The sequence below is a fragment of the Pholcus phalangioides genome, unplaced genomic scaffold, assembly GCF_987345545.1.
Source record: "Pholcus phalangioides strain wild (caught in Gottingen) unplaced genomic scaffold, Ppha-v1.0 ptg000018l_1, whole genome shotgun sequence".
Taxonomy (NCBI): Eukaryota; Metazoa; Arthropoda; class Arachnida; order Araneae; family Pholcidae; genus Pholcus; species Pholcus phalangioides.
Window position 1 is genome coordinate 9,474,381 of NW_028301611.1, and position 24,935 is coordinate 9,499,315.

The window sequence follows — 24,935 nt, forward strand, 5'->3', positions numbered from 1 at the left end:
TAGCGATTTGCTGAGAGGGGGGGGGGAGCGATTTATTGTTTTGGTTGAATAGTCCCGTATATTATGGGACAAGTAAATTATGCCCCTAATTTTTTGGCTCTTGGGAGGGGCGATTTCCCTTATCCCCCCCCGTATGCACGAATGAGCCGAATCTTCAGCTACGGATAAACACCGAGGCAGATATTTTCAGCTGCAAATAAAGCCGAGGCGATATCTCCAGCTACAAATGAAGCGGAGGTTGACCAGCAGGGAATGAAGTAGAGGCAGACTGCTTCAGCTGCGAATGTAGCCGAGGCAGACATTATCAGCTGCGAATGTAGCCCAGGCAGACATTATCAGCTGCGAATGAAACCGCAGTAGATATTTCCAACTTCGAGTGGAGCCGAGGCAAACATGTTCAACGTCGAATGGAGCGGAGGCAGACACCTTCAGCCATGCCCCCCCCCCCCCCACATCCTGGAGCAAGGCCCCTAGATGGGATCATTTCGAGGGTCCTTCCTTAGTTAATTTATAGTGTGAAAAGCAAAAAATGATGAGAATTGTCCCGGGGCCTCAGGGCTAGAGCTCTGTCAGCCCCGCCATTGTGGGAACCATGCCTACAGCTGCGGATGAAGCCGAGGCAGGCGCTGATGCCGGGCGATGTATTGAGAGGGACGATTCATTGTTTGGGTTCGTTGGATCATCCCGTATTTTACCAGGAAGTAGTGACCAGACGGTGTGACAATAGAAAATACCGATTTCTCTGGCGGCAGTTAACAGGACGTACACCAGACATCAGCTGGTGGCGACACGTACGCACACACACACGCATAGTTAACAACGCGACCACACAAAAGCACAGATTTCTTGGAAATGCGTACCATTGTAAGCGTCTTCCGGTTCAATCTAGATACTATTCATCGGTGATGATGAGCTCTAATCACTGACAGGTATTCTCCATTGGTCATGATGATTAGCGGAAAGTGTGTCCACGTGTGTGTTTACCAGGAAGTGAGACTTTCACGTAGTTTTCCGAACTCATCTGTTCGTGCCCCCCCCCCCCCCACAAAGGTGGGGCTGATAGGAGTTCCAGCCCGGGGGCGATTCTTATTATATTTTTGTTTTTGCACCCTACAAATATTCGCTCTTTAGGAGACGGTGAAAAATAGTGGGGGGGGGAGGGGTCCCAACAAAGATTCCAGCAGGGTTCGTGCTGCAGGATGCGGGGCCATACATCTGTTCTACCGTCACCTCCTCTAGAAAAAATGGATGTCCAGCCCCCCCCCCTCCATTACCCAAGAGAACCTATAAGGGTCCCCAAGGAATCCTAAGGCCGGGACCTGACTGCGGTAAGGGTCTTTTGCAGAGTTGAATTTTGGCTTTGGACGTGGTGATGGGGGGGGGGGGGATTACCCCTCTTGAAGGAAAAAGGAAAAGACAACCCCCTCCGAGAAAATCCTGCCCACGCTCGGTGGCCTAGAGCCCAGGGTGGCAATGACCTAGAGGGTGGACGTGGCTTTGCCACCTTTGCCGTCCCTCCCGACTGGCTTCTTTAGGCTGTATAGCCCACTTAGCAACCCGCCGCGTAATACGCCTCTTGCCCTATGGTGTATTCGTAGCTTTTAATACACCCCCGCCCGGTCTGTTTCAATGCGCCCCCCCCGTAAGGATATTGGGGCGAGACGATATCGCCCAATTTGGGAAACACTGCAGTAGGTGAAGTAGGTGAATAAGTAAAAAATGAAACACATTCTTCTCATGACGTCACACGTATTTACTGAACACTTTAATCACAATCTCATTTACCTAATACACGATATGCATTGGAATATTCAAATTAAATGCAAATTTTGGTACAATGTGCTAATATGTACAGTCGAGCCCCTTTATGACGCCACCCGATGTTGCGCCAAATCCGCTTAGCGTCAGAAATTTTCAGTCAGCAAATATTACATTTGTAGGCTTTACACGTTTAAAAACCGTGATTCGATACAACGCCGAACTCGTTATAGCGCCACAATTCTACGTTATAAATGGCGGGGCTAAATCGGGGTTCGATTGTATATGTATTTCACAACGTGATATGTACACATTACGCATTTGACTTTGCTTGATTAATTTACGTCACTGCCGCCACCAATGTCGTGTAGGACTTTCTTGAGCTAGACTAGTGGTTCTCACACTTGTGTCCGTGGCTCCTCGTGGTTCATCTGCGTCTCCCCAGAATAGTTTGGTAGAATATTTTTAGTTCTGAAAAAACCACTTAAAAGCAATAAATAAGTACACAAATTAATATCTTCAGCTGATCGTAACGCCCCCGAGAAAATTTGGCGACGCCCCTAGGAGCTGCGACGCACACTTTGAGAAACACTGGGCTAGACTGATGAATTGAATCTACATCATGAGTGAGAAATGGGTATAAAAAATGCAAAATGTCTTCCTTCGGGCAGAAGATGACAGTTCTCTGCTTACAGCGTGACAGTTGCGCCATTACACGAGGTTGAATGATGAAGGCTTTCACTGCCGGTAGCATGATGAGGAGATAGTTCCGGGCTGAGCCGTGGTCCAGTGAAATTTGTCCACGTCTCCAGAGGACTTCTTCAGTGGTGGCGGAGTCACTATTATCTCCTTGGCTGTTGCAGTGACTCGGCTGGCTCCTACCCCATGACTCAATAGCCTTACACAGACAAGGAGGTCACAGCTACTCAGTTCTTCGTCGTCGTCCCCCTCCAGAGTGGAGTTGTCAAGGATCCGGTCCGGGGAGAGCCGAATGAATTCTATAATTTTATTTTGTTTCTATACTGTAAATTTATAATCGAGAGGCCAATGAAAGATCCTGGTCAAGGGGACCAAAAAAACAGAAGAGAACCCAGATGGCGGGGGAGGGGCAGCTGCAGGATATAGAGGGGTAGTGATACATGCTTAGCAGTGCCGTCTTAACGCATGGGCCCACCCGGGCACGGCCCGGGAGCCTCAAGAGAATAGGGGCCTCACAAAAATGGGATCCGGTTGAAATTTTCTAGGATTTACCAGGTAGGGCCTGCAAAAAACCATTGGCCCGGGAGCCCATGATACTCTTAAGACGGTCCTGATGCTTAGCTCCCACCATGTATCACTATGCCGTTTCTAAATAGCCAACAATATCACAATAATCAACATTATAACGTCTAACAAAAAAAAGACATCAACCGGGCCGCAGGGGCTTCCAAAGGTTTGAGAACCACTCTAGATAGTGACTCGGCTCCCAACCCGACTCAAGCTAAACAGAGATCATAACTATTCAGTTCGCACCATGTATCACTATCATCTCTAGAGAGACAACCCAGAAGACCTCACTCTGATTCCGCTCCTACCACGATACGTACGACCAGGGACGTCGGAAGTTTTTCGAACCTGTGGGTGCTCGTCTTGGGTTTCATGTAGGAAATTTCGATTTCTGAATGAATTCTGGGGTGCTTGGATCCATTCTACAAATTTCCGTGGGTGTTCGAGCACCCGCATCACACCCCGGGCTCCGACGCCTGGTGCTGCGTGCAACTGAGTCCTTTCTAGACAGTGACTCGGCTTCCACCACCACCACTCCAGCCAAGAAGACTCGCAGCGACCCAAGTCGCCTCTAAACAGCCAAGCATATCATAGCGACTCCGCTTCCGCCACTGATGATATCACCCTAAAAAGCGGATTTCATAAGTCACGTTGGACCACGGCATCTCAGTGCAGAACTATCATAAACGTGGTTATTATGGCACCAGGTCAAATTCGATTGGTCTGCGTGATTGTCTAACCTGAGTCGCTTATTCCGTAAAATGATTTTGATTATGATGCATCTCCAGGTTCTGGGAGAGTCTGTGATGATAATGATGATGATGATGACTTGAAAATGTACTCAACACGATCCATCGCTCTCTGTATGTTCAGTCGTGATTAGTATCTCTCGTACGGCAGATGTCGTACGGCAGAAACGGAATCGGTGTTTTCGACCCGACTGGTGGGCGTGAAAATCTCGACGAGATCCTGAAACAGCTGATTACAAATGAACTTGACTCTCGGTCGCATCGTGTTCTACATTTTCAGTCTTTTTGGTGGGTTCTATCACGACTGCCGTCACTTCGTCGTCAAACGCCGACGCCGTGTCTTGATCAGTGGCGATTCCGCTCGCTCCGCCCTCATTTCTATCGGTGGTGACGTCGGAATCTTCGTCGCTGGTGTCGTCGTCGCCGTCACTCAACGAACAGCAAGATTCGTATCCCTTGAGTTCGCAATCCTTCCTATGTCCCTGCTGGTTGACCACCCTGTTGAGTTCTTCTAGGACTTTACTGGCCTCGTGGACCAGTTCCTGGACGTTGTCCGGAACCTGGTGTTCGTGTTTGTGCTGCTGTTGCTGCTGCTGCTTCGTCCTGTCGATGCAAGTATCCAAGCTGGCTAACGACACTGGCCTGGATGGTTCCTCTGGGATCGATGGCATGAAGGGCACGGGCTCCACCTTCTGCGCGGTGTCTTGGGAGGACGAAGATGGCTGCAGCTGGGGGACAGGATCGGCGACTTCAATCGCTTCGTAGCATTCGGTGCTCGGCGGCGACTCGCTCTGTTGCTGCAGCTCGGCGGCGGTGATGATGGATTCGGTGTCCGCCGAGAATACGCCGTTGGGCAACGCGCCCTTGTCTTCCGACTGCTGGATTTCGTAGATCTTGCTCCTGTGCCTCGTGAAGCTGCCGTGCTGGCTGACGCTGCTAGGCCTGTGCGAGATGCTTGAAGCCCTGCTGTGCGATGGACTAATAATTCTCCGCCCTACCAGGCTTGAAGCCCTGCTGTTAATGGACGTGACGCTCCCTCTTCGTCTGATCTTATCCGGGCTGAAGGCTGGGTTGATGTGTCCCTGGCTCATGGACTTGTTGCGGAAGCTGCCGCCGTCCTTGTGCTTAATCAGACTCTGCCTCATGCCGGCGTTGAACAAGTTCATCAACAGGGAAGGTCTGTACCGGACGCCGGCCCTCTTGACGGAATCGCAATCCAGCGGCTCGTTGTCTTCTTCTAGGAATGTCTCCATCGGCAGGAATTCTGCGTCTAACGGATCTATCCTGGAATTGTGGAAGAGGAATCTGAGTCTCTGCACCCATATATATATATATTATTATCATGCTTAAATTTAGAAATCCTAGAGAAATGCCTTTGTACTTACTCTAAATTGACGGCCGAACCCAGCTGCGGGTTGGTCAGATTGTTTATTGTGAACTTGGTGTGCGGCAGTTGTGGCTCCTGATCGTCCCAGAACGGGTCCTTCTTGAGCTTAGGATGCTTGGCGTGTTGGTAGTCGACGAGATCGTATATTACCTGGTGGAGAGACAAAGAGAGGAAACATTGTGTGCGGCTTGACACGATTTACAATTTTGAAGATGGGGCCCACACCGTAGGTGAGTAGCGGCGAGAGTCATGTGGACGGAGTATAGATTAATCAATCAACCTGTTTGTTTTTCCCCTTCAATGATTAATGCTTCATTTCTGGATCCTTCCGAGCCGGAACTTGACATGCAAGCAACTGTAGCGTCTAAAAATACGGGCGGACTCATCAAGCTGACATCACAGTTCTCGGTAATGGCGAAGATTATGGATAGTTACCAGAGGCGTATTTATGGTTTTGCCTCCTGTGAAGTACACGAATTTCACCGCCCATCTCTCATTCTAGTCCAATTTTCTTGACCACTCTTTCCGTGAATTCGCCACCCTGCGCTATAACCCGCTTGCCTGTTCCCTCCACCCCGTGCAAGTACACTTGTGTCTCTAAGTCACTTTTGGTTAATCTCATGCTCACACACTCTCTAAGTCACTTTTGGTTAATCTCATGCTCACACACTCTTTAAGTCACTCTTTTGGTCATTCCAATGCTCACACACTTTCTAAGTAACTCTTTTAGTCATTCACATGGGAGTGACCAAAAAGTTTCCATGCTCACACAGTGTTTTGGTCATTCACATGCTTGCACATTGTTTTGGTCACTCACGTGCTTTCAAACTCTCTAGGTGTCACTCTTTTGGTCACTCACATGATTTCACACAGTTTTGTCCACTCAAGTGCTTGCAAACTCTCTAGGTGTCACTCTTTCGTTCACTCACGTGCTTTCAAACTCTCTAGGTGTCACTCTTTTGTTCACTCACGTGCTTTCAAACTCTCTAGGTGTCACTCTTTTGTTCACTCACGTGCTTTCAAACTCTCTAGGTGTCACTCTTTTGTTCACTCACGTGCTTCAAACTCTCTAGGTGTCACTCTTTTGGTCACTCACTGACTAGGCCAGTGTTTCCCAAAGTGGGCAATATCGCCCCCTGGTGGGCAATGGTCCAGGTTGGCGATAAAAGCTACTGGCTTAACATAGGATCCTATATATTCGCTGAACTCATTAAGATGGTTCTCAGCGGACTGAGAACAAACGAACACAAACAAAAGCCAGACTAGCTTATATACTAGCCAAGTGATATTTCTGAGGAGCTACCTGGCCAATTCTCGAAAAATTCAACTACTTCTCGTTTTTCCGAGGCCCCCTTTTCTCTTGAGGCCCCTGGGCCGTGCCCAGGTGGGCCCATGCGTTAAGGCGGCATTGCATCAGACACTCAGTCATGCGATGTATGATAACATAGATGTGCAAGAACAGAGATTATGTCTTACTTTAGCGCTACGGTCTAGGATCCAGTTGAGTTCAAAATCATCTTCATCTTCTCCGTAAGGATTGACGATCTGCTCGGAAACCTACGCAAAACCATAGACATTAGATATTTGACAAATTACTGGAAATAAAGGTGCTTGAAAATTATCACATTATGGTCTATCTACCACGAGAAGACACTTGGCCATGTTTTAGGTCTATTAGTGTTTCTTCCCTATTCGTCAGAATTTCCCAGGAACATGTATTTTGAGAACAGTTCATCGCTTGATCTGATCAAAATTGCTATGGACCGACTTGATCGAAGAGAATCAACACTTCCAAAAAAAAAAGTGCTATGGGGCCGTTCAAGTATTAAGTAAGCAAATTTTTAGCCATTTTTGACTCCCCTCCACCCTCCTTGTCAGCAAAATTTCGTCATCGCTGCCCCCTACCTCCTAACGCATATTGGTGGGATCAGAAACGTACGGGGGGGGGGGGTCATATGGAGCTCGTGCGGCAACCGCCCCACAGACGAAAAAAAATATTTTTATGCAAAAAACTATTTAAAAAAAAAACTAAAATTTCGAAATAAAATACCTTTATATGTTATTATAATCGATTTCTGTTAATTTCAATGCTATTTGAAGTGGTAAGAACTCAGAATTTCTCTCTATAAGAAATTCATTGTGACCCACTTTTAAACCATATATGGTAAACCCTTGACCTGCGGAACAAATGTGGCCCCGAAGGTTATCTGATGTGGCTTCCCCCCCCCCTCAAACCTAATTTCGTAAAAATGAACTGAGCGGCACATTTACAAATCGCTTAAATAACCCGTGCCACAATTCCAGAGCATTTAAGTGGCCCGTAGCACATTTTCAGAGCACCGAAGTAGGCCTCAAAGATCACTTTCACATTCAAAGATCACCTAAGTAACTCGCGACACAGTTACAGAACACTTAAACGATCCGTGGCACATTTAGAGATCCCTTGAGTGACATGTGGCACAGTTTTAGAGCACTTAAGCGGCCCGGAAACATTTCCAGAGCACTTGAAGGATCCGTGAAACATTTAGAGATCATTAAATTGGCTCTGTAGGGGACTTAACAATAGGTAGAAAGTTAGTTCAGGTGCCCAATAACTATCGAAAGGTTTTTTTTCCCGTTTTTGGCGCACTGAGTAAGATGTCATTAAGAATATTAAATATTTTCATAAAGGATGGTTAATGACGTAAAAATCATCCAACCCCCCCCCCCCCCCCCTTGTCATCAAAAGTCAGCAAATCGGGTGGCCGCCTAGGGGAGTTTCACTGTAGCATCCAATTCTAATCTCAATTCACAAAAGCACCGCGAAACGTATCTCTGCGTTTGGCCTCTTTTGTTTGGTGATATCGTTGTGAGAATTTCGATATTGTTCTCTTTGAAACATTAAAAACTTTGCAGATACCGCAACCCTAGTGAAATGTCTCTCCCCCCGTCTTCCATGCAAACGATGAAAAGGTTGTGGCCAAGTGCCTTGTTTCAGGACAGTTAACCTTCTAAACGGTGAAGACTCATATATGAGTTCGAAGACAACTACCGTCATTTCGGCCTGAACTCATATATGAGTCCGAAGACAACTACCGTCATTTCGGCTCGAACTCATAAATGCGTTCGCCAAGAACCAGTTCCTTCCCCCGTCTCATTGTACGGTAAGTGACAGGTACACAGTGTCGTCAAACTACCCCTTCCTGCAACAATACAGTCCTCTCCTCCCCAAACTCATCAATGTTTGAAAAGAAGAATAGCTTATTGAGAAGAGAAGGATTACTTGGTTTGAAAAAGGCACAAATACCCACGTTGTAGTTGAAAAAAAGAAAGAAAGAAAAGGAAAGTTTTTACCAGTAAATTAGAGATTGTTAATTTATTTGACAAAAATATTTATTATTCATATCTGAATATTCGTTTGAATATATATTCAAACCTATGAAATTTAACCACTGTTCTGAGGTTTATTCCAAATCCAATAATTCATTCATCATCCACGCAGAAAGCTACAGCTTGTGCTAAGAGAACTAGTTATTAGTTCTTTCTCCAGTTATTACTAATTATATTTGAGCTAATTCACTCGTTAGTAGCTTGGTTAGGGCAGCGGTTCTCAACCGGTGCTCCGTATGCATTTTCCAGGGCTCTGTGACAGGTCGAGGAAAATGAAATGAATAAACAAAATATGATAAATCAATTAAAATGAAAGGCCCACGGGGCTCCGTGAGTGAAAAAAAAATTTAAGAACCGCTGGGTTAGGGTATCTTCGTGTATATTTTTTAACGAATGTTCTATATACCATTTGTTTTATGTACTATGATTTTTGTGTAATTTAATGTTCTACTGAAAGTCACCAAATTATTGAAGCATCTCATGGAAAAAAAGTCTCCAGGGTGGCTTCGTTAACCTCTTGGGCAGGCCTGTCATTTGGGGCGTCGGGGGGGGGGGGGGCGTTGCCCCTCCTGGCTTTTAAAAGTACACTAAAAATGGTATATACACACACACATTGAGTACATATGCTTTGCCCCCCTCCCCCCGTCGTCGTCGTTCTCGTTGGTACGTTGCGTCGTTTTAAAAGCCGTCCGTTGAACAACGTTTTAAAGGGGTTTCAATCTTTTTTGCTTTGAATTAATTATTATCTACTCTATAATATAAAATCCCAAACTCGAAAAGGGCCTGTTTCTAAGCAACAGAAATTAGTGACGATTTTATGTAACGAAAATCTGTTACGTTTTTGGGTTACGGAAGTCGGTTACAATTTTGGTTCAAGTTTTCATTTAACTCTTGCATATTGGGACCAACTCTTGCATATCCCCCATCGGGACTAAGTTATGTGTAAGTACCGAGAGGCTCCTACTTCCTACAGTAGGGGCCCCTAGGATGGGAGAGATAGCGGGCCCCAAACCAGCTTTTTCACGGGCCCCCTGTGGTTAATTTATAGTGTGAAAAATCTAAAAGTGATAAGAATCGTTCCAGCCCCTGTCAGCCCTGCCCTTGTGGGGGTCATGCCGACATTGTATAATATACATAAATCACCGGTGCTCCCAACACACGGGATCTTGGTACCTGGGGGTGGCATTGCACATATATCTTCATGGGGAAGTTAAAAAGCTTAATTTCCAGAGGCCCTCGATGGACCTCATTGTTTTCTTGCTGCTTTAAAACTGAAAAATTTCCGATAGCGGAAGCCCAATATATTTCCAGTCCAGCCCCCCCCCCCCCACCTCATAAAAATCTGCGAATTCGGTCCAGAGTGATTGCGTGGGGCGCTGGATTTTATTCGTTGGTAAAATGAATACAAATGAAAATTTGCCATGGCCCTCACAGGGGTATACCCGATAAGCTTCCAAGTCGGGGACCCCGTTTCATTTTGGGGGCCCTGGATGAATCTTATTCTTTTCTGGGTCCGGCGTATTTTGTTGGGGGCGATGGGTTTTATTCGTTGGTAAAATGAATACAAATGAAAAATTTTCGTGGCACTCGCAGCTGTGGAAGTCGGTAAAGCTTCGAGGTCGGGGACCAGGGCCGTCATTTAGCTTTTCCCACGGGGGGGGGGGGCAAAGAACATGTACTCAATGTATGTGTATATATATATATAACCCCCCCCCCCCCCCAATGACGAGCCTGTCGGGGACCGATGTGGAAATTGATAGGTTTCATTTTGGGGGCACTGGATTAATCTCGTTGTCTTTTGTTTAACATTGTGGAACTTGCAACAGCTGAAGTCCGAAATAAAAATGTATTTTGTAAACGTATTTTGTTGGGGGCTATGGGTTTTATTCGTTGGTAAAATGAATACAAATGAAAATATTTCATAGCACTCGCAGCGGGGGATGACCGACAAGCTTCCAGGTCGGGGGCCCCATGTGGAAATTGACAGGATTAATTTTGGCGGGCCATGGATGAATATCATTTTTTTCCGTGGAATTTTGCAACAGCAGAAGCCCGAGATGAATCCAGTCTGGGTCCCTCACTAAAATTCAGCGAATTGGAGTCTAGGGACCCTCGTGGAGAAGTTTTGTGGGGTTACTTGATGAATCACATTTGTTTTTTGTTGCTTTATTATTGTAAAATTCGCTTCTTCAGTAAGCTGGTGCTTTCACGTGTCCCTTTCTATAGCACTCTGTTGAAGTGGGACTAGATAAACAAAATATGTTGTGAAGAGAAGGGAAGGGGGGATTGGCCGCCAAAAGCGGCAGGGGGGGGGGGGCAGAGCCCCCCTAGTATTAAGATATTCTTATACAGAATGCATGTCATTTTACTTGCGAACCAGTAAATCCAGACTTGTAAATACAGCAAAATAACAGGTGCTTGAGTTTAAAAAAATCTCATCTCTGTTGTACTTTCAATTCTCTATTTTGTGCCAATACAACAGCTGTTTTATCGGACTTCTTAAAACTGGCTATTCTTCTAGTACCCACAGTAGGTACAACAGATAAGTGTGCACAAAATGACCATGGTGCAACAAAAATAAATCGAAAATGAAAGAGAGAGAGAGAGAGAGAGAGAGAACTAGTGAACGCTTTTTCTCAGAAAAGGAACCTGTATTGTATCAAATAAATGCCGAGGCAAGTTGGCAAACCCTTTTTTTTTTGTCAAAATGGTTGATGCAAAGATGGAATGTCCTGTTTTTTCTCCTTTATTGTGCTGTTACTAATAGTTTTCTTTGTAAAGATTCGCGATCCCCAAAAAAAGTTGAGGAATGTAAACTTCCTGGAAAAGGTGCAGAAATCTCTCTTGTGATAAGATTATCCGCCTTAGGCGGTGATAAACTTGGAAGTCTGGGGGGCACGGCCAGTATTGCTGTGGGAGCAAGGTGATGATGATATCTATACACATATACATTAGACTAGTCGACTTAACCTTTGACGTTGGTGGGGAAGGGGGGGGCGCAGTGCACCTCATGCCACCTCCCCGTATCTCCGCCCATGTGACCTGCTACTTTTTGAATTCGAATTCAGTCATTTCCTTGGATTCCATGCCATTTTTCACAAAAATAAAAAATACCAAACTATTACTCGATTCTCGAGTAAAATGACTTCCCCTCATTCAGTTTTTCGCTCGATATAATCAGATAACTCAATTTTTTTTTAAATAAAGTATTTCAACATTGACTATTGTTCATTTTGAGGCATATTTCTGGAAATTTTTAAATGCATATTTTTGCACTATAGCTGCGTTTTCTTTTGTTTAGCATATTTTTCATTTCTGACTTATTTCTGAATTCCGAAATGGACGATTTTTCTTTTTTTCCTGGGTGTATTTCCTCTCAGGGAAATTTCCCCACTTTAAATACATATATAAATAAATAAATAAATAAATATATATATATATATTTTAATTATACGTATATTTTTCAATACTCCCCCCCCCCCCTACATATTCTGAGCCTTTAGGGCAGGCATATTAACGCATTTTTAAGGCACATATTTTATATTTCATGCATATTTCGGCATTATAATATGAGTGTTTTTGCTTCTTTTTTTGATTTGTTGGAACATTCCAATTCATTTTTTATCTCTTTCAAATGCATATATAATTTTTTTTTCAATTTTGCGTGCATTTTTTTTTCATTTTTGATGCCATAATTCGGGAATATTCAACGATGGTTTCAATTTTTCGCATATATACATCCTTTCCAAAAAAATTAGAACACCCAGAAATTTACGAGAGCAGTTCATGAAATATTCAAGTTGGAAAGCGCAGTTCAAGGTTGTAGCAGTACAGTTTAATTTGCGTTTTCCTTTTCCATCATGATCATATCATATGAGCATTCATATCTTGAGCATATCGGTGTCAAAAAATTTGCATAAAGTAGATTAAACGCGTCGTAAAATACCAAATTAATTTTTTCCTCTTTGTTTCAAAAAATTGGAACACTCCGAATGCTGTTTGAGAAAATTAGAACATTTGGCTTAAAACCTATTACTGTATTACATGAATTTTTTCATGCAAATTTACATCAACTTGATCGAATAAGAGTTTCATGTCTTTCCTCGTTATGTATGCAAACCTACAAGCATTCAATGTTCGCAATACGGGTAGAAAAACGGGAAATTTCTGAAAAACGCAGAAAATTACGAATGTATTTGCTAGGACTGTGGGGGGGGGGGGGACGCGTGCTGATATCGTACGAATACATTGTGCTGTGGCCATCTTTGGTCTTGGCCATGGATTTTATACATCAAGACATTCAATTTATGCCTCAGCTATAAATCCCATCTTCGCTATCGGCTCCCCGATAGCGGTTTGCAATTGATCAGTTTTTATTAATTTATTTATTTTCGCTCGAGTCCGCAATCTCTTGAAAAGACTAGTATCAGGTACCATCATCAGATATCACGAAACCATCGAAATATCGATGAGGTTTGATACACATTGGCGAATTCTTGATACTATCTGCGTTTTTCATCTTCAAACGAAGTCTTCAGAGGAAACAAAAAATAGAGGCCAATGGATTAGAAGGCATCTCTGGATAGAGGTGTGAACGTTAGGCTCTCTACCTTTTGATTCCAGAAGTTGAAGACGTATGGTATGGAGAAAGAAATTGCATTTTCTATCGTGATTTTGACTCTTTCTAAGCTATTACTTAATTGCTGCAGCAAGTCACATAGGTGGAAAGATGAAAATGTAAATTACAACCATACCCTTAATTTGAGCTTTCCAACTTGAGCTGTTTATGAACTGCTCACGTAAATTTCTAGGGTGTTCTAATTTTTTGAAAAAGATCGGGTGTTTTTATTTCATGGTATATTTCGACATTTTTAAAAATGCAGATTAAACTTTATTTTTAGTGCATGTTTTAGCGTCTAATCCGGGCTCTAGTTACAACTTTCTTTCCCGTTTTGAATTCCAGAGACTTTATTTACTTCTAGTATTTGCGTATTTAAACATTTTCTCAGTATGTTACTTGTTTTCATGTTTTTTTTTTTTTGTAACATGATTTAATGCACCAAATTTATATATTTCAGAGAGAATTCTTTTATTATATTCCGATGCAAATGACTGTATATCTAATATGCGTATTCAATCTCACTAAACCTACGCTCATTTTTGAAATTAATTCCACGATCATAAGATATCATGGAAAAAAAGAAATGAATATTCAAAAAGAATGTGAGTAAAGCATTGAGAAGCAGTTTTATACCCGAAAGTTTTGATAAATTAATTATTTAATGATGTTCCAAGGTTGGGAAGTAGCTGTAGTTCTGCTCGAATAGATTTGTATCAACTGACAAATATCAGTTGTTACAATGCCTTGCCTCGAATTGTAGTAATTCCAACAACACTGATTTAATCAACGCACATTATTTACGAAAAAGCTTTTCGATTTTCAAAAATAATTCACATTTTAGGTGAACCTCAAAATCGCGAGAACATACTTCAACACTTGCAAATTTAAAAAATACAATTAAAATATTAAGGGGCATATATATAGAATGCTTCTCGAGATTCAGAATATTTATAGTGTTCAACTTGAAAATATTGGGACATTTTCAAATACCTAGTGGATGGATTAGTAATTTATTTTTAGTACGCTGTGACATTTCGTTACTAAGTTAATCATATCAATATTTCACAAGCGAAAGCAAGGAAATTTTATTGCCTGTTAAAGCTAATCTATATTGATAGAGTTATTTACCATAGAATGCTGAGCATCTATAAACACGCTACAATAATTTCGTTCAAAATTTTGAGTATATCCCGCCTTTATGTGTTTTTTATTTAGTTCGGAAAATAGAAAAACTTTGGAGAATGAAAGGAGAAAGTACATTTCTGGGAAGAAAGGGTCAATCACTGGGCGTTACCAGCCTGTCACTTCGGTTCAGCCCCCTCTCGACGGCTTATCATGCATGCCAATTACCCATTGTCACATACTGGGGGGAAAGCATTCTAGAATCACGTGACCCTGTGGTCATTTTGAAAAGATTTTGTGAAAATAAGTAGCTTTTTTTGAAGAGGTTTTGTGTTCGACCCTGAGCCGTCGATAGGGTTAAGTGAAATCTAAACATGGAGGAGCAAATTAATTGTCGAATTAGTGTTTTTATGTTCAAATTACCTTCAGCCATCCGACGTAGAAGAAGAACTGCAGGAAAGTGAATACCGGGATGTACAGATCGACCTCGTGCTTCTTCAATCCGCTGCCGGGGTCGAGGTACTGACGTCCGATGAGCAACGCTATAGCGTAAGTGTAAGTCGCCAATGTCACCACCTGAAGAAAAAATGAGAAGTTATGAAAGTTTAATTCTCAAGGATACTCCGACGATAACTTCGGGATAACATTATTTCCATGTCGTCATTACCTGAGTATACACCAGGGGTACGCTTATCCAATCGTAGCTGAACATTTTGCCGCAATCGTTTCTGAACACCAGATATTCCTGAAATCATACAAGAAGAAAAAATAATATCTTATGTGCATGAATTTTTTCCCCTTATGTATAGAGCATAGTTTCCCAAGTTTCTTGTTCCATCTCCCCTCCCTCCTTTACAAAAAATGTCTCTTCTCATCGCCCCCAACCAGAACCTCCTAGAGATAGAAGGCCTCCGCACTCAGCTTGTGACGTCAGTAAGCAGTCCATTTTCCTCAGAATATTCAGGGGAAAAAAAATTCCCTGCTAGTATCATCGTCATGAGGAAAAGAAATGATCGGGTTCAGAATTGGCGATTTCTATGCCCCACATCCAATCACTACGTGGTATTTGTGAGCCAACCAGGAAGATTCTACGCCAAAATAAGAAGAAACGAAATAGGATGATGTTTTTCAAAATGTGGCAAACAACTTGCTATGTAGTCTGAATGACGTTTATGGCGTTTATTACAGTGCAGAGGCCTTCTATCTCTAGGAGGTGATGCCCCAACTCAAGCAAACCCAATCGTATGCTAAACCCTAAGCTTCTACCGCCCCCCCCGGACTATTCCATCGCCTTCCTGGTACAGAGTGCAGGGGGGCGTACGCAGGATCGACCTTCGGAAAGGGGGGTGCGCAAAATTTTTCTTATCAGGAAATTTTGAGTTACCAGCCTTCAAAAAGCATTTAAATTAACAGAAATCGGGTGAAAATATCTTACAGTGAAAACAGTTTCTTTTTATGGATATCGCCAAGAAGCGCGAGAGGCGATGAGTAGCCAACTGCTACCATTTTTAATCATTTTTTGCAGTTTTAATAATTGCATTTCACCGCTAATTTTTATTGTTTTCATGTGTTTCTGGGTGAGATGAATGTACTTAAATTTTTTGCATAATTTTTTGAGGGCGATACCGTGGGACCGTTTCCTTGTTAAAGAGGCAGAACCACAGTTTTCTGTTCAAAGTGACATCTAATCGTTTAAAAAAAATGCCATGTCCAGTTTGGGAAGAGCTATTAGCATAGGCGGAGATAGACTTGGACGTCTGGGGGGGGGGGACGGTCATTATTGCTGGAGAGGCGTGATGATGACGATTTCAATTCATATATACACATGTACATTATATCAGTCAACTCCACCTTTGACGCTGGGGGGGGGGCTCTTCCATATCTCCGCCCAGGCTACTAGTTGTAGCGATGACTATGACGTCGCACTTCACATCAGGCCCGTAGCCAGAAATTTCGATCCGGGTGGGGGGACCAAAGCGATGGAACAATAGATTTGGCCATCTTTTTCCCCTTTTTTTCGGACATTTTATCACATTTCGTGGGGAGGAGGTCGTCCTCTCCCCCTCGCTACGCCCTTGCTTCCCACAAATATGGCGAATGGGTGAGCTAAGACACTTTCATATACGTATATAGAGGACTTTAGGGCGAGCCACCCTGGGGTTTACGAGATGAAGCATGTACTCGTCAGAACACCATCTGGTGAATTAAAAATATCGGGCCTGTGAGAACAAGAACATCATGATAAGCAGGGCTACAACTAAGGCGTATCTTACCTTTACGAGTGACTTGAGCAGTACGGAATCCTTGATCCTGCCTTCCTTCCTGGCCCTCATGGCCAGGGCCGTGAACCAGTGTCCCGGAAGCCACCATTTCCCGTAAGGTCCGGAAAACTTCTCGTAAATGGTTTTCTCTTCGGGCAGTATAAGACCTGCAAGATGTATGCATATCATACGAGGGGAAATAAGACGTCCAACTTCCCGTTCGCTGTACTGAATAATATGTTTGGGTCAAGTAGATAGTTACCGGCGTGTAATAGGTGGTCGGTTGTCGGGAACCGTTTCTTGACTGCCGTGCTCACCGACTGGAAAGTGAAGATCTGAACCTGCATCAGATAACGACCGAGACCACGGCGGATCATTCGGCTTCGCTCGTCCGAACCGTGCACGAAAGTCGCTATCTTGTGGCAAACCCTGTGGGATGAAATACAAAAAGATCAGTACTATAAGGTCCTGACCAGACATCCCGTTTTCCGGGGCACTCGTGCTTGTTTTTAAAATCAGTTGATTCTTGCTTTGAATTCTCCTCCCGCATAGTAGTATTAACTTGATTCTATTGATTATTGTACTTGTAGAATTTGATAAAATTACACTATATACATAATATAAGGTAACTAACTGTTCAGCTAAAAGAGAGTTGAGGAATTTGTTAGTTCTGAGATATTTTTACTTAAGGGGCCGTTCAAGTATTACGTAAATGCGTAATTTACCCCCATCGGCAATACAGCACAATAACAAATACACCACCACCGTAGGCAATAGAGCACAATAAGCAATGCACCACAATACACCATAAGCACTGCATTAGAATAGTTTCTTATTATTAGAGTAATTGGAATGTGAATAAGCAATATGGCACGTGATTCACTAAAATACGTAATGCATAACAATGCGCAATTGGCCAATATTTACAGTGCACCACAATAAGCAATGCAGCACAATACCTCATGCACCGCAATACCGCATAATATGCGATGCGCATCGCACTAAACAAAGCACCATAATACGCAATGAGCCACAATAACCCATAAGCACTGCATTACAATAATCAATACAGCACTCAGTGCACTACAACACGTAAAGCATCACAATCAGTAATGTAGTAACGTGTGTAATCAGTAATATTGTACACCACAAGTAAGCAATGCAGCATAGTATGCGATGCATCGCAATAAGCAATGCAGCATAGTATGCGATGCATCGCAATAAGCAAAGCACTATAAAAAGCACTATAGTACGCAATGCACCACAATACGCATTAAACGAAGCATTACAATGAACAATACAGCACGCGATGCACTACAATATAAAATGCACCGCAATCAGTAATGCATCATTATTTTTGCAGTGCCACAATAAGCAATGCAGCACAATGCGCAATGAGAAGCAAGTATTCATCCTCGACTCAAAATGAAACCTGTCAATTTCCCCATAAAGAGATCTGTCCAATGCCTCGCCCTGGGTACCCGGACCCTGTGTGTTGGGAACCCTGGTGATGTATACATATCTCTGAGTACATGCACAAAATTTGATCCCTACAGGTCAAGCGGTTCCCGATGTCCTCAGAAGTTAAATGAAAACTCGACCCAAAATCGTAACCGACTTCCGTAACACAAAAACGTCACCCATTTCCGTAACATAAAATCGTCACTAATTTCGGGGTTGCTTAGAAACAGGCCCTTTTCGAGATTGTGATTTTATATTATAGAGTAGATGTTTGTGTGTGGGGAACGAAAGAGAACAAGTAGGGTGAGGGTGAAAAGAGGACTCTGTATTATCTATTATACTTTTTATAAAAAATAATTTATAATTTTTATAACTATAATTTTCTTAACTTTATATACTTTTTCTTTCCCCCATTCCATTTTCTAACATGCGGTTAGGTTAGGGCAGTGATTCCCAACGTGGGTGTTAATACAAATACAAATACAAATACAACGCCACAACAGGCAAATTGCCCAACGAGGTGGCTGACTTAAGACATTATGGATCCCCGAGCCATTTTTTTGGAGGCCCTACCTACTACTGCTACACCACACATGCACCCCCCCCCCCGCGGAACCCCCCAACGAACCCCTAACAAATCGGTACATGCGGGAATGTGCGTGTACGTGTAGTGCAACCTGACGTAAAGTTTTGTTTCTGTGTAATGCTTGTTATGTGTAGTGCTGTCATCTGCCCCCAGTTTTTCTAACTATGAGTGAAGTGTTATGGTTGAATGATTTACCGTTGTAGGACTGTTGCTCTCTGTGGCGAGACTTTTTAACGGGGAGATCGGCTCGCATTTGCGCCTTGAAGTTGGGAACCACAGAAAACCAACTTCAGCCGACCACCACTGTGGGGTTCGAACCCGGATCCTCGCATCACGAGTCCGGCACTATAACCACTCGACCACCACAGCGTTAACGTCCCCTTGGGGGAGATGGAATGTTCCAGTGGGGCGGTAGAAGCTACGGTGAAAAACATAGGATCCTATGGGTTAGATTGCGTTGGGGGCGATGGGAGAAAAATATTTCTGAAGAAGGGGGGCGATGGGACAAAAAAAGGTTGGGAAACTATGGGTTAGGGCAAGGTTACCAGATTTATCGCCGGTTTGTGAAATATAGATAATCCAAATTTCTTGCCCAAAATCTTGTACGTGAAGTGGTTAAAGCTTGCTAATGTGATATGAAGGAGATCAAAGACCTCTTTGTTTTCCGGATCCGTAACGAAACAAAAACGTGTTCGGATGATATCACGTGATCACATAAGATCGTAAATTTTACAGTTTTCTTTTTCCCGTGTCGCCGTTAAACGAAATGCTATTATTTTTTGTTATGGATCTTTCGTTCGCGTGTTTTTCAAAGACAGCGGCGATAACAAGAAACCATTTCCTGTTCGTAACACCAGTTTTGTGATTTGTTGATGACAAGTCACGTGATCCTCTGGCTCTCCATGATGGGTTTTCAATGGAAAATAACTAAAACAAGATTCGTATAATTCGTGCTATTTTTATGAATAACTCATAACAAAACTATTTCATTTTTTATATGTGTATGTGTGTGTGTGTGTGTGTGGTGGGGGGGGGGGATCTTTTCTCGTGGAGGTAGTAAATCAATGGCCGACATGTTTGTGATTCGCGCTAATCCATTTTATGACTTTTTTTTCAAGCACTTGGTCAGAAACTTCCGAAATGTGGGGTCACGTGATTGATTATGAATTCGTCTTGTCCATGGGTATTTGGAAGATGAAGTGTTTAGTTTCATAGTCGAATTTGGGTGACGTGCTTGAAGTATTATTGCTAATATGTAAGAAATGAGAAAAAAAAAAGGATGAGAAGAAGAGAGCAGGTTTTTTTCACTCTTTCTCTCTCTTCCAGCTAGTCTTTCCTTGTGTATATAATACTTGTACTATTTTTTTTTACTCATCAAACCGTAGTGAGGAAGAAAACGAAAAATATACTGTAAAGGAAAATACTGTAAGGAAAAATACTGTAAGGAAAAATACTGTAAAGGAAACTGTAAAGGAAAATATTAAAAAAAATCCTTTTATATATATACCAATTTTTTCGTTTACAGGGTTGTGAAGGAAGAGTCTCAAAAGAAGGGGGAGAGAGAGAGGGAAATAGAGCGAATGCATTTCTTCCATTTACAAGAATAAGAGACATTTCGTCCCTGTACGTTAAGGGGTAAACGAGCTGAAACTTCGCCATTTGGACCACTGCATGCTGTTTAAGGTGGACATCATGAACCCCTCCCTCCTCCACCTCCCCAACAAAAATGATGCTGACAAGGATCATTAGAATTGATGGACTTGGATGGATTTCAATTTAAATTGAAATCCATCCAAGTCCGGGTGGCTTATAAACAATCCCTACATTTCTAGCTACATTGTAGAAATTTAGCGCATCGTGACTGGCTGAAATTAGTGATGAACCATTACGTCACTCATGGTGACAAAGTTTTGCTGGCGATGTTTAACAATAGATACATTTAATTGCAGGAATCCAACATCCACCGTTGGAGTAATGGTTATAGTACGAGACTCGTACCGAAGGTTGTGTGTTCAATTCGGTCTGAAATCCATCCAAGTTGGACGGGGGAAAACCCCATCTTTGCTGTCATTTACTGATTTACTAAAAAATGTTTCCATTTTTGTTTCTGACTTAATCAAATGCGGCTCACTTAAATCGAGAAGACAGTAATAACGGCTCCAGCGAAGTTAGGGCGCAGCTATCATTTACTGATTCAATAAAAAATGCTTTCATTTTTCGTTAATACACTTTGAAATTTAGTGTTGCGCCCAAAACTCCGCCTCTTGTGACGTCTTGCAAGTTTTTTGCTCGCACTAACCAATAACCGGCGTGCTAATGCTTCCTGTGTTACTAAGAAAGTAGGGATTGTAATTACGTGTCCGGGTGCTCGGGACAATTCTTTTTTTTTTTCCCATATAACACAGTGGTATAGTGTTATAGTAAGTTGCCCTGGCTACATTTCATTCCCTATTCGGAACATAGATGGCAGACCCAACTTCACGCTCATGCGCGCATTTGCGGCACAACTCACTTACCCCTAAAGGCGGTAAAACGGTAGTAAATTACCCAACGGTGATATATCGGAGTTGTGTTGGTATTAATAACTCTGGCACTGTACATAACTCTCACATCGAAATTAAAAGTACATTAAGGGCTATACATAGGTCACCTGGCGGAATGCACCAATTCGTCACAAATTCCGCATATTAAGCTCGAGAACTCACGCGACCCACCACTGAGGGGGGGGGGGGGGTATACAAAATACCTGATGAGAATCGACAATTGAGAGAGCAGTCCAACCCAGCACATGAGGCTTAAGAAAGTGCAACTCACGTCTTCATCATACAAAGTAAAGGCCATCAAGTGCAACTCGCACCAAAACTAAATTATGGTTTTTGGGAGCAATGTGCTCCAAAAAAAAGCCATTCATCCCAACTTGAATTGTCCGGGGACTCGCTATTTATTGAACACCTACTCATACCACTAATTCACTACGGCTTCGCGTAATTCGCATAAAAAGCCGTACAACTCAACTAATCTAAGTTTAACGGACGAATGAAATCTAAGCTCCTGGGCCGCTTGACTGAGTTTAATACAACTCTCGATGGGCATCGCAAGTTTTACATCACTCCACGGCCCAACGCGACAATTATGTTTACAACTATTTATAAACCCTACTTTATTTGCTTATTTTATGGAGACTAGGCTGTGCTACATCTCAGTTTTTGTTAGTTTCCTAATTGCAACTTTGCATTTTGGGTCCGTACACATATGTTCCGTTGAGGAACTAATCTTCCGTTGTTTTTTGATTAAATCTTGGTGCACTGGTACATTCTAGCATTTTGTAGCTAACTATGCCGAAATTGTTACATATTTCTCCCCTTTTACACATCTTGGCTAAGTGACCAAATCTCCAGCATCTAAAGCACTGTAGGGGTTTCATGAATGCCTTATTAGTGCTTTTGTGTCAGCCAATGTAAATCACGTCTTTGCCCATTATTCTCTTAAATGAGATCGGCTCTGCTTAAAGCACCCAGCTGTATCCACCGCGATACCACACTTCCTCATACTATGTTTGCGAGGTGCATGTACGGGTTAGTATTAATAAATTATTTAGTCCAGGAACTTTGCAAAGTCCTTGAGAATCGGAAGTCACCATGTGATAAATGTTCAGTAAGTGCCAACGAACGAATTTTCGTTGTCATTTGTAATGTTGAAGAGTTCGCAGTTCGCTATTCTCCGTGAAGAAAATTTTGTTTTGAAAGGGAAGCTGACTTGCGTCTTTCTTCCTTTCAAACCGAGCACAATTCCGTCTATCGCTATGAGCAATTTACTATCAAATGAGTTGTACCCGAAGTGTGTACCTAATAGTCTGAGGGAGTATCTAGTATTGTACGTGAAATTTTTAGAGCTGTCATCTAGTTTTTAAATTATCAGTGAAGTGCAATGACTGAATATTTGTACAGTTGTAGGTATGCTGCTCTCTGTGGTGAGACTTTTTAACGGACAGATCGGCTCGCATTTACGTCTCGAAGTTGAGAACCACAGAAATCCAACTTCAGTCGATCACCACTGTGCTGCCGGTGGAGGTTCGAACTCAGAAACCTCGTGATGTAAGTCCATCACTGTAACCACACGACCGCATAGCAGCTGCTGGCTCGCGTCTACGATTCGGGACAGTTTTGCGACAAAAATAAATAAAATGATCAGGTTGTGGTACTCACTTGTCCGGGAAAGGTATGCAATCGAACTGGTTCCACCATCGTCCGACGACGAGGGACACGTAAAATCCGAGGACAAACGACAGCGGGATCAGGTCTATAAACGCCTCACAGTAGATGACGACTTTCTCGAAGAGCCTGAATTATAACAATTTACAAAACGAATGTGAATAATAATTATTGTTATTCATGATGTAAAGCTAATGTCTTGCACACAATGACTTTAACTCAGACACAATCGCTGTCGACATTCACGCTTAAAAATCCGATGTTATAAGTAATGAAGATGAAAAAAGAAAAAAACAATGGTAGGTAAGAATCGCAACTGCAAAAAAAAACTCCCGATGTTCGTTATTAACTAAATAAAGCCGGGTTTTCCTGAGAAAAGTTTTTCTACGGTGCGTGCAGCGTGAAATCGCTGATTGGTTAAAAACCTGAAATTTACGTTTTTTAACCAATCAGCGCTTTTACGCTGCACACGGTGCAGAGTCACGGTGGCAATGCTTAAGGCCCCTTTCATACGAGGCGGGCGTGTACATGTGTGTGTCGCCCGCATCTTTCGTTTGAATTTCGTGCATAAAAACTATTTTTTTTCGCAATTTTTGTAATTATTTTTCTCCTTCACCCCTGATTCAGAGTGCCCATAGGCAGCCTAGAGCCATTCTTTGGTGATTTAATCTAGAGTCCCATAGAATATATGGGACTGTAGAATGCCTTCATTTCGATCCTCACAAGTAGTCGATGGGAGAAAATATCTTAAAATATTTTCAAAATATTTTGAAAAAAAAATCTGTCTTTTCGGAAAAATATGAAAGAAAAATTCCAAAAACACATCCAATGATGTTCCAAAAAAGAAAAAAAAAATTCAGGAGATATCAAAGACTTTGCAAGTAAGAAAAAGGGGAAGGGGTGAAGACTTTCAAAATGTCTGTGCGTAGAAATATTCACATCACAATTCTGCCTTAAACCTGGAATGACTATAAAAATTTTATAATAAGTCTTTTACAAATGCAACCAATAAATTTATCGGTTGCATCATGGGCGGAAATACGGGGGGGGGGGGCGTAGGGGCATCCCCCCAGCGTCAAAAGTGGAGTGGGCAGATCTAATGTATATGTGTGTATATGAATTGACATCATCATCATCATCGTGCGCCTCCAGCAATAATGACCTTGCCCCCCCCCCCGCCCCCCAGACTTCCAAGTCTATCGCCGTCTATGGGTTGCATTCGAGCAAATGCAACCGATAAATTTATTGGTTGCTTTTTTCAAGTTTTATTAAACAACTTTTATAAACCTTTTGAGCACGAAGCAATTTCAAGGAAAACACAGAATTATTTTACAGAACAGCTATTTACACGTATTCACAAGCAGTTATTTGATGAAACACGCTACCCAGGGAGCAACTTCCCTCCCCATATACAAGAAGTCTCATCTTCAAAAACAACAGACTGCTTTTAGTTCCACTCTGGTGGCGCTATTATACAGAGAGAAAAGTGGAGTACAAGATATACAGAAGACTGGTTGTTGTGAAGATATTTATTATTTGAGATGTTAATTTTTTTTTTTAAGGAAGGAAAAAACTCATCTCTGCCTCTACCGGGAGTCGAACCCGGGTCCCTCGATTGCCCTGACCACTAAGCTACAGAGGAGATAGAGATTTTCCTTCGCTAGAGCGTATATATGCCGAACGGAACCGTGCAATGGACGGTGAAACCGATCAGCTAATAGCTCATGGAGGCAGAGATGAGTTTTTTCCTTCCTTAAAAAAAAAAATTAACATCTCAAATAATAAATATCTTCACAACATCCAGTCTTCTGTATATCTTGTATTAACAAGTGGAGAGCGACATTCATGTCATAAAAGTGGAGCAGCTTCTGGAAAGATCCTTTGGTGTTATATGATGTCGAGAGATTATTGACGATAATTTGACGAGATTTACAGAGGAATGTGCTGATGACTATTTACAGGCGAAAAATTACATTATAAATTATAAATAATTACTATTTACTTAATTTTCGTAACAGTATTATTCATTTAAATTTATCAAATATTTATTTAAATTTATCCAATTTCTTTATTTAAATTTATTAAAATTTAGTTGATGATTAATTCTTGAGACACGACTCGTTGTGAATTCCTAACAACGTTCT

At 42.3% G+C, this 24,935-nt stretch overlaps 1 protein-coding gene across 1 annotated transcript in view; it reads right to left on the reverse strand.

The window, feature by feature from the left end:
* Window positions 1-1,751: 1,751 nt before the first annotated feature.
* LOC149071677 (bestrophin-2a-like) overlaps window positions 1,752-24,935 on the reverse strand; it is a 28,170-nt gene continuing 4,986 nt past the window's right edge. Inside the window, exons 2-9 of the mRNA XM_089247797.1 lie at window positions 22,786-22,920; window positions 16,796-16,962; window positions 16,546-16,700; window positions 14,940-15,017; window positions 14,696-14,848; window positions 6,637-6,717; window positions 5,159-5,310; window positions 1,752-5,057 (exon numbers count right to left, since the gene is read on the reverse strand). Coding sequence (XP_089103923.1) covers window positions 4,007-5,057; window positions 5,159-5,310; window positions 6,637-6,717; window positions 14,696-14,848; window positions 14,940-15,017; window positions 16,546-16,700; window positions 16,796-16,962; window positions 22,786-22,920 — 1,972 coding nt within the window. The 3' untranslated portion in view covers window positions 1,752-4,006. The remainder of the gene's footprint in view (window positions 5,058-5,158; window positions 5,311-6,636; window positions 6,718-14,695; window positions 14,849-14,939; window positions 15,018-16,545; window positions 16,701-16,795; window positions 16,963-22,785; window positions 22,921-24,935) is intronic.